This window comes from Fistularia commersonii, chromosome 7 (assembly GCF_037954325.1).
Source record: "Fistularia commersonii isolate RoL2024-O1a breed Wild chromosome 7, RoL_Fcom_v1.0, whole genome shotgun sequence".
Taxonomy (NCBI): Eukaryota; Metazoa; Chordata; class Actinopteri; order Syngnathiformes; family Fistulariidae; genus Fistularia; species Fistularia commersonii.
In genome coordinates, this window is record NC_141290.1 from 15,506,096 (window position 1) to 15,516,883 (window position 10,788).

The 10,788-nt window shown below is 41.6% G+C and overlaps 2 protein-coding genes across 3 annotated transcripts in view; both read right to left on the bottom strand.

Moving 5' to 3' along the window:
- The window catches only part of chd5 (chromodomain helicase DNA binding protein 5), a 54,237-nt gene extending 49,183 nt beyond the window's left edge, over positions 1-5,054 (bottom strand). For both annotated transcript variants that reach the window (XM_086150009.1, XM_086150008.1), the window contains exon 1: positions 4,504-5,054. In XM_086150009.1, coding sequence (XP_086006135.1) covers positions 4,504-4,570 — 67 coding nt within the window. In that variant the 5' untranslated portion in view covers positions 4,571-5,054. The remainder of the gene's footprint in view (positions 1-4,503) is intronic.
- A 1,151-nt stretch (positions 5,055-6,205) lies between these two features.
- rpl22 (ribosomal protein L22) lies at positions 6,206-10,071 on the bottom strand. The gene is made up of 4 exons (XM_086150002.1): positions 10,019-10,071; positions 9,587-9,697; positions 9,164-9,288; positions 6,206-6,387 (listed from the first exon to the last, which is right to left on the bottom strand). The coding sequence occupies exons 1-4, from the start codon at positions 10,028-10,030 to the stop codon at positions 6,246-6,248; spliced, it is 390 nt and encodes a 129-aa protein (XP_086006128.1). The 5' UTR covers positions 10,031-10,071; the 3' UTR covers positions 6,206-6,245.
- Between the last annotated feature and the right edge of the window lie 717 nt (positions 10,072-10,788).

Here is a 10,788-nt window from a genome sequence, read left to right on the forward strand (position 1 = left end):
ATGGATGTCAAGATGGGGCATGGCTAATCTGTTGAAATACACTGAAATGCTGCAATGTTGGAGTGTCATGTATTAATGACAGCGCTCCAAGATGTACGGCTTGATACGTTGTCGCTCATCAAGCGACTGACTGACGCTTCAATGGTCAGTAAAATGACAGGGGAAAAAAAAAAAAAAAAGTCGAGACTAAGCTTTGATCCGTCACGGGTCACACCCGAGCAACAATTGAAACAGCCCTTTGGGTAGATTACACAACAAGTTTATTCATACAAAGCAGCTTCGGGTCCAAAATTACCAGTAGCCTGCCTCTATCTTCAGAGTCTGAAAGTAGCAGACAAAAATGTCAGTATCGATGGCTGTATGAAATATACAGCTGACCTTGGCTGTGGCTCAGTTTGCAGCTCTTTGCACATTTACATTATGTTGCTGTTGCCGAATGGAAAATCACCTGAACCAGAGAAAACCACTGAGCTTTGTTTCGCCGTCTACTTTGATAGTCCCTGCCTTCGGTTACACACAGGACATCCATACTTTGCTGCTGTACGACAGATAATGGCAGAACAAACAGCTCCCTGTGCAGGCTGACGCTACTGCTTCAAATCAGCAAAAAAAGAAAAAAAAAAATCCCACTATTTAACATTAGTGAGAGATAATGGAGCTAACCAGGAAGCGGCAAGGTCTCCGTTTCCCCTTTCACGACTAATAAATTGCATGGTCTAAACAGACACATAACCTCGCAGATACCGACCTTATTTTTCGGGTGGCGTCTGAGACTTTTCCAATACAGAGATAAGGACAACTCACTCACATTATGACTCAGGACTATCTCTCTCACTATTTCTCTGCAGTTCCAGTGAAAATTCTATTTTCTATCTGCAATGTTGACCTACTCTAAAATGACAAGTCAAACATGCACGAGCAAACTAATAACCAGCTTAAATAATTACAGACACGAAAGCTATAGTGTTCACATGGGGTAAGAATACTTGGATTCATTGTTTAACTTCTCTGCTGTATATAATAATGCTAACAACATTAACTAGTGTTATGAACACTTATGAAGACTTTTGGATTTAGCACCTTGATTTACACGACATTTTTTTTTTTTCATCATGGATTTGTCACGAATCACCCCATTATCAACCGTGTCTTCTTTGTGTTATGCATATTTTGATTAATCAACGACTAGGTTGTGAGGTCACACCAGAGCTTGAGTTCTCCCTTGGGCTGTGGCTGACAGATTATTGTTCAACTATGCATATCACACTTATCTGTTGCTGCTTTCCCTTTCACTGACTGTCTGTCAGATCCACTGCAGCTAGTGTTAATATGGCTTATTAAAACGGTTCCATTATCTGCAGAGGAGACAAAAAAAAAAAAAGATCTATAGAGTTAGCACGGTATTGTCCAAAAATACCAGAGTTCGATCCGGCTCTGAACGGTAATGGAAATTTTACATGCCGGTGCGTGTATAAAAATCACAAGCTTCCATTATGGAGGCTTTATGCTTGATCGTATTAAAGCTTTTAGTGTTGACGGAAAATGCCACCTTTGGAGAGGTAAGAACCTTTATGACGCACATGAAAAATTTGTAACAAAAAAAAAGGCTCCATGGAAATTCATGTGCCACCTGCTTCTCAGATTTGAGAGAAAATATATTTAACACCCAAGACATTTGCAGATATTCAGGCATTTCGTCTCATGCTGCTTTCGCACGTGACATTCACGGTTCAACACCTGCATCTTTAACAACATGTTAAAATGTTGTCTGTGTCACTGAATTTAGGTCCAACACTTGGGAGATATATACAGGGCAGGTAAAGCTCTACTGCTGGAGTCAGTATACTATATGCATACATTGTATAAAGCGGGTCTATTTGGCCTTCCTTTCCAAGTGTACCTATTGTTCGGACGAGGCCCGAGCACCTTGCGGGGAAAGGCAAGCAGCGGGCAAAAGAGCATCTTGTAAGCCGTGCCCTTGACATTAAGCCATCAAATCATCGGATGCTCAGAGCGAGCTGGAGGGGGGGAATATGTGAATCTATTGACTGCACTGGGTAAACTGACACCGTGCCATAAAGATTGCCTGACTGTAGAGCCTTGTGGGATCCAACAGTAAGGCACTTCATTTCAGTTCAGGTGCACTGGACCAGGAAACAGACCTGGTTTGACCGGGTCTTATATTGCCTTTAAAGGAAGTGGCAAATTGAAAAAAGAATTTTTAATTTTTTTTTTTTAGTTATATTTCTTTGTATGCTCAGGACTTTCAATTAATGCTTCAGAAAAGGCTTTTGTGGCTGCATTAAAAAGAAAAAAGGTCGCCAAGACTTCAGTTATGGTTGCTGTCAGTCCCTGACCAGCGCTGGACAGTAATTTGATGTGAGAATGTTGCTGAACTATTGAACTTAAATTTCAGTTTTACGTCAGTCGGAGGTTGACGTTGACATCAAATGGTCTGATGAACATTGGACTAAAAACCAACACAGAATACCAGTGTCAAAAGATGTTAAAACGTCATGTTGTGCAAAAACGGTGCCATTGTTACACTCCTGGATCAGAAATATACGCTGGATACATTCTTCACCCTTCCGCTTTCTGTCTGCTGCCATTTTCAAAGTCCCACTAGATGTCTGAAACAACAAGAACCTCCGAGCTTGCCAGCGGGTAACAACCCACTGGCAACCTGAAATGGCAAGTTTTGTAGAAAAACTGGATCAGGCAATAAGAAAGGTCTGATCAGTGCTTTTGTCGAATGGTTTTAAAGATACACAGCAACCATTGGCAGCTCAGAGCGGTTTGCTCAAAAAAGCACCAGAGAAAGGGGTTCGTCTGAATATTGTTGCATAATAGCGTTGGTAATATGAGCCCCACCCAAGATGATTATGATTGAATTTCAGAAAATACAAGAAAGGGAAAGTGTTATTATCGCGATCGAGCCAGACGTACCGCGGAAAAACATCGGATGGCGGAAAAGTCATTGACATGATACAATGTCTTGACATCAAATTGATGTTCAGATGATCCTTAGCTCTGATTTTGGGTGATCGGAAACATGTGAAGCCAAAGCGTACTTGACATAGGAAATGAGAATTAGTAGCTGGCACGGTCATCAAATTGGTGTTCACAGGATTTTGAGGCGCCTAACGCGAACGCAGCAAAGGGTTCAATGTCTCCTCGTCTGACACGCTTTTGTGTCTCCGAGCTTCGGAGCCCTGACCCCTATATCTGATCTTACACTCCAGACATCAACCCGCAAACAGAAAGAAACAAAAGACCAGGAGAACATTAAAATCAACAGAACACTGCCCATGGAGCATTGGCATGATCCTGTCTGGGAAGACACAGGGTTTTTGCTTTCAACCTAAAACCAAATTGGATGACGAGTCATTCCAACCCATCATTTGATATCAGAAAACAAGATCTAATGCAGACAAAGACAAAAACCTCAATATTGCTTCACTGAAAGTCAACGTGAAAGATAAGATGTTACTAAATTGGAGTAGGCTCAACACTATAACTGGACCATTTCTAAAGAACAGCATATATTTACATGCAAGTAGGACGCATGGACGGCTAACCAGTAACCAAAATAACCACCATTCGCTCAAAGGAGCTCCTATTATGGGTCAGAGATCGGGATAATGTTTTACCACATGTCTCAGTGATCGCGGCGAATGGATCCACGGCCCACGAGAGTCACGGCGTGCATCTGATTTTTTTTTTTTTTTTGGTACCGTGAGAAACGACTAGGAACTGGCGAGGCGAGAAAGTAGCGTTATCTCCACGGACGGATTTGGCCCCGATCACCGGTCACCGCCGGTGCTCCGGGCGAGGCTCAGGGGTGGAGGTAGGGTGGTGGGGGGGTAAGCAGTGTTTACTGTAGCCCACACGTGGCTACACCTCCACGCAGGGGCCGTGGAGGGACGCAATAAAAGTTGGGAGCAGCAGAAATCGCACCGTGAAAGCCGTTTCTATGCGGGGATTTCAAGTGACAGCGCGCTGGCACGGCACCGGAGCCCGCCGCGCAGCGCCGTGACCCAAACTTGTGCCACAGTGTTATCGGAGAGGGGGGGGGGGGTTCTCTCCGGGTACGGAGCCGGTCACCGGCGTGCAGAAGCCCGCCAGAGCAAACGCGACAGTCGGGGGAAAAAAAAAGCATGCATCTGGTTTGGAGATTAAAAAAAAAATAATAATACGATTAATAACCATGCAATTGAAATCCGCTTGGAGGTGGACGGGTTGTGGATTATGCCAAAAAAAAAAAAAAAACACGTTCCCACCTTTCAGACACCGGGTCGTGCGGAGGAAAAAAAAAAAAAACAGAATAAGAGGATAACTCTGCTTTCTGCACCCCACCCCTCCTCCTCCTCCTTCTCCCTGGGCTTAAAAAAAAAACGCAGGACAAGCCCTTTCCCCCGCATTCAAGGCGTAGCGGCGCAAAACGATCTGAAGGACACCCCGCCTCCCCCCCCCCCCCACTCACCCACCCCCCCTTTCCCTCACCTGGCATATCGTCTTCAAAATCCATGTCGTCTTGTCCCTCGTCTTCATTACTCAGCGACCCCGGCATCTTTATCTCATAACCCCCCAAACCCCCTTTTTTTTGAGGCTGTGAATACTGGAAGTTAACCCTCCAGACGCCGCAGCCCCGTTTCTCTCTTCAACCCAAAAGAAATTCGCAGCTCAGTTACATTATAAAAAATTAAATTATAGTCTTTTTTTTTTTAAATGCGCCAGATCTGCGGGTCTCCTCTCTTCCAACTGCAAAATAATAATAATAATTAAAAAAAAAACATATATATTTTTTCCACTGATCTCTATCCAGGTCTTCCAGTCTGAAAAATAAGAAAGACAAAAATGGAACACACATGCCCAGATTGTGACGTCTGGTCTGTTGCCATGACGATACATCCCATAATTTCAACACAACTAGTTAGTCGTGCCCTCCTAGTCACCGCGTGAACTAGCAGCGCGCGCAAATAAAGGAACAGGAAAAAAAATAAATAAAATGAAGGAGACACGCTCACGTACAAACACACACACTTACGCACCCACCCACACACACACACACACACACACGCACACACACCGTACAGCAACAGCGGGATCCTCTTCCAGTCGCCTGTTTCCCGCTGGAAGTCCAGATAAATGACACAAAGTTCCTCCTCACACAAAGCCGGGCTGCGGGAGAGGATTTTGGGGGGAAAATACGCGCCTGTCGGTTCAAGTCCCTGGTAGCGATTAGCATTTTGGATTATCATCCCGTGTTAACTTTCCTTTTCTTTGTTTTTTTTTAAGGTGTATGTTGCGAAAACTTCCAGTATCTTTTTAGTGTGTACTGCGGAGTGGAGCTTGGTGATGGGGTGCTGTGTGTGTGTGTGTGTGTATGTGTGTGTGTGTGTGTGCGTGGGAGAGAGTCCTGGCTGCCAGTGGTCCGACTGTTGTCAAGGTTACCGCGGCTCTAACACGGGATGGCCCGCAGGGAGCTGAGCAGAGCACATGAGCCGCGCTTCACTCGATTTTAATCCAAACACTGCTCAATTTACTGCAACTTCCGCTTTCGTCGATTATCGACTAATTGATTTAATGATGAGGCCGACATTTTTTTTTTCTTAATTGAATTTTGGTTGATTTCATGCAGGTTCTGTCAGATTACCTCTGGTGTGCTGTAGTGCCGTTTTAGTGTCATTTGTTCAATCATAATACTATCTATAAGCTATTCCTACACATTTTATCTAAAATGTCAATGTCCAGTTTGCTTCCTTGCACCTATGTAACATCAAGCTATTCAATTATAACTTATCTACCTCCAACTTTCTACATTAGCCTCACATTGATCATCTAACATGTCATCTCTCTGCAGTGTCATGACTTAATTCCATGTCCAAGATGCCTTTACCTGGCTTCAATTCAATCATTTTCTGGAGAGGGAATATCCATATTTAAAGAACTGGTATTTTATCAAAATACCAAACATTACACATAACCTTCCTCCACCTTTTCAAAGACAATTATATACAATTGTAATACAAGTATATCAATTAATGGAACTGCTCGCCCTTCCTTCAAAAACTATATATATATATATATGAAACCACACACCATAAGCTAGTTTTTGCTATTTGTGCCATATGAAGAACATAAGGACTAGCATTATTATAACATGGTCATTAGTACGACCGGGACTAAGACAATACGCCCAGGATTTCTTCTCTTTTGAAATTTTATTAGAAGTGTTGTCAGTTTTAATCTTCTTCCTCTTCCTCTTCGTCCTGGTTGATCTGGAAGTAGCGCAGCTCGTAGCTCTCCTTAGTGTTCGCCACCACCCGCAGCCAGTCCCTGAGGTTGTTCTTTTTCAGATACTTCTTGGTGAGATACTTTAAGTACCTGGGAGCCGAGATGAACATCAGAAATCTATTAGTGTCAATGTGAAACAGATCTTTATGACGCTTTGAATAGAGTGAATGAAATATGTGTGAATTAGGATAAAGATAGTTTGGACAGGTCATACTCAGAGTTGCTTGATGCACAAGCCCTCTGGTGGGCCATGGGGGTATTACAAGTGGGCAGGATGTGGGCATTTACAAGACATGCATTTTAAAATGGGGTTTTACGCTTTATTATCATGTTGTGATGCATGTCAATTTCGGATATTGTGAGAGTTCATGATCAAGTTTTGTCTAAAAATCCAAACCACTCAGAACGGATTCAGGATTACCACCATTTGCACTCATGTTGCTTTACTAAACAATTACCAATGAATGTATAATTAATTTCCTCAGCATTGCCATAGCAACACAGTCTCAGAACTGTGTTGCATTTATGGAATAGAATATCATCAAGATATCAGCCTAGTGTGTTTGACCGGAGATCTAATTAATGCATAATCCTTCCAGATTTTAAAGTGGAGCATAGCTTGAAACTTTGGGAACCTTTGTAATTGGGAACTGGACAGGAGCTATACAGTACACAGAGATCAGAAAGGTCCCAGTTTTTGCTGACGTTCTTAAATAAGATAGAAGCAGTTTTGAGTTTTGATGTAGTTAGTATATTACTGGTTAGATGACAGAGCTATGGTATGTACTGGGCTCTTCATTAGGTACACCAGAACAATGTAATGCAACCAAGTATAGAAGCTTTGCCAATAAGCTTTTAATGTTTAGGTTTTGTGGGTGATGGTGTGCTGAGGTACATGGTGTTGAAAGCGAATGCAAAAGTAAGAGCCTTTTATTACCAGCACCTGGACAAGCTGTTATGATTGCCGATCTATTCTATATATCCCAATCAGCAAATGGATCAACCAACTGCTCAAAGTCAACCTCCGCAACAATAAACATTGACAAGAGACTGGTCGGGAGCCCAAAGTTGTCCAAGCACGGCCAGAATATAAGGTCCTAACTAACTGTCACTGACATAGTGACACCAGGTAATCAATTGACCAATTACCTGGATCCCTACATGGATGCTAATCCAGTATATATATCATAGAATATGTAAGAATATAATTTTAAGTGCAATTTCTCAGTCAACAACGCCAAAGGGTGTCTAAAGTTTCAATAATTAGTTTGCCTGTCTCTTAGGTCAACAGTTTAACCTTATTATCTATATAGCATTAAAAAGCTAATTCAGTATCTCCATGCAATTAAAGCCCTAAATGACAACTGACCTGAAGCAGCTTTCTTTACAAACTGTTGTATTGTAATTCCTTATTAACCATTTTTAAATAAAACCAGAAGGAGAAAAAAAAAAATCACCACTTAAATTCACCCATGTCGTCATTGGGAGTATACAATGGATTCTGTTCTAAGCAATGTTTCTTAATTTTTACTTTTTGTCACCTTACATTGAGGTGACAAAACTTCAATCTAACTATGTATCATCACTTTTCCATTGAATGTATCCAATGTACGTATATTACTGTCATTACATCAAAACAGTGAAATACCCAGAAAGCACCAACTAATGCAACGTTCACATTGATGCTCAACTACGATTTTTTTGCTGAGATGATATTACACTTTCAATGAGACAGCTGTCGGACGTTGGCGTGAAATTTATGGCCTCTGAAATGACCTGCATGCGCAAAAGTGAGCTGTGTTTACAGATAAATACCGATGCTACACATGTTAGCATGTGTGCATCAATTTTGAGGTTATTGTGCAATCAGAGACAACAAAATTATGACTAAATTATAAAGGGAAGAAGGAGATGGGGGGGCACACATTTTAATGATGACCTTTAGTTAAGCAGTGGCCGCAACCTCTGTACAAAGGTGTGAGGAGTTGGGAGAGCAGGGAACAGTAGTGGTGGGACTGACATGTGAGGGGCTTAACTGAATATGTTCCACAATCTGCAGCTGTTGAGGGAGACGTTGGAATAAATCTGTATCTGTAGCCACTATTGTCTGTTCCCTCGCTGGTAGGTTGTTTTGTAATCCATTCAGATACTGCCGGGTTATATTATTCCTCAATTTGGTCTTGAATACAATTGTCACTGCAAACACAAATTAAGTTTTCCGCTGATTAGCTCTATCAACAGCATGAATGCCAACGCTGTCCATTGTTAACGTTGGATCTTCCTGTGATATTCCACAGCTTCCGCTAACCCCTTGCAACTCAGATTAGTGACCTGTCTCACTTCAATACCGAAATAATTGAATCAAATGGGACATGACTGTTCAGTCTGAGGTTGTTTTGAAAAATCACCACGTAAAGATCCGATCTGGGAACCACATAGAAAAGTTGCCTGGGTCTGATTGAACTTTTTTCCATATGGGCGAATAAGTCGTATTTGCGTCATTTTTGCCTGCATTGTGAATATAGCCGTAGAGATGATATCTAAGGGGGTTCTCAGTTATGCAGGTCATGGTTATTGCTTCTCGGATCTTATGGTGCCAACTGGACTTGAGTTCAGAACTGAAGAAGCCTCTTTTTTGAAAGGTGAAATGTGTTCAAGGAAAGAAGACAAGTGCAGTTGCCACCATAAGATTTGACAGGGGTTAGCCTTAGAGAAAGACCACCTATACTTTTAAATTATCATTGACAAAACTGTAATTTTGTAAGGAGTAGTATTATGATATATATTAATAACGTTGTATTCTTACTAGAACCAAATTTCTAACAGCCAGTTTGTGTGACCATTTCATCCTGATTTACTACTGTACCTCTTTGAGAAAGGAACTTCAGAGTTCACGGCAATTTTGCTCTTGCTCCTCTCAATGGACACCACACCGCCGCCAAGGCTACCAGCTTTTCCATTCACTTTGATTCGTTCCTGCAGGAACTGCTCCTGTGGGTTCAGAAGACACGGGGGATGTGATGACAGCAAAGGCCTGCACCGTGAGTGAAACCACCTTGGGGTGAAATGTTCAGGACAGAAATGTGATGTAGAGATGTGTCTTACACACACAGACAAGTGACATGCTGCTGTTGACATGTTGTTAGTTTCCAGTTTAAGCACATTATGATGTCCTGTCTGTACCCATCATACTTAATTATAACGGGACAGCGGTGACTGACACCCATTGGTATTGTTTTGACTAGGGTTTAAAACGCTGCATTACTTTGCTTCCTTCTGGTCTACTCACAAAGTTGGCAGCGTCCATGATGCCATCCTCCACAGGATGAGTGCAGTCCAGGGTGAACTTTAGGATCTGCTTCTTCTTCTTGCCTCCTGGCTTCCGGACTACTTGCTTTTTCTGATAGAATGTTTAAAGGGGTTATTTCAACTCAAACTGAAAGGCGTTAAATCAGCAAAATGTCTAATACAAGGTTAGATTACAAATTAGCATTCCCGTGGTAAAACAACTGAATCGACTTGCTGTTGCTAACGTATACATTAGCTTTAACACCTAGCCAAACGTGGTTTCGGTCGAAAACGTTAAAAACATAAAATAATTCAATAAACACACTCGATGATCAATTTCGTTCATGTTTGACGATTAATTTGAACCGAGAATTGCGTCTAGGTTCATTGTATCGCATAAAAACGCAGTTTATTTGAGCTTCAGAATACTCACGATCGGGGCCATGGCGGACACGCTTGGCTAAAAGGAAGGAGGAGAGGCTGCGCAGGAAGTCTATACCCGCAGCGAGAAATCGATCGCATCGATTTATTAGGAATTGATTAACCAAAGAACGTGGCACTAAGCATCTGAAGCATCTGGCTGAGACGATGCCAATTAAATGCTACCTGATACGTTTTAAAATGACAATAAAAATAATGATTAGATTAAAAAAAACACATGATAAATAGTGCGTCCATCGACCAGAGAGGAGTTACTCCTGTAATTTAATTTGTCGACCCTCGAACTAACGGTCAGATATATATCTAACTTTTTCAAAGTTATTGAAAATGTACACATTTTATTGTGACTTATTGTGAAACCCTCTCTTAGGGTTTCACAATAAGAGCCCCAAGCATCTATTGTGGTTACTGCTTACAATCGGAACAAGAAAAGAAAGATATGTTACAACAGAAACATGACAATCTCGATACTGTATTTTACTTATAAAATTAAAAGGAAAAATATGATTGAGAACGTTAATAATATAAATTTAGGGACATTTCTGTGTAATACTGACTTTTTGGGGAGGAAAGGGGATATACAGGTGGAAAAAAAATGGGATGTTTGCCATTTTTTAATGCATATATTATATTTAAAATACGGCCTAACGACACGCAGAATGTACCACGCTTCCCTTACAGTATGACAAGCCATAATTTCCACACCATTCATCGAGACTTATGACATTTGAAATGGGACAACTGCATTTGTAATCTATGCGA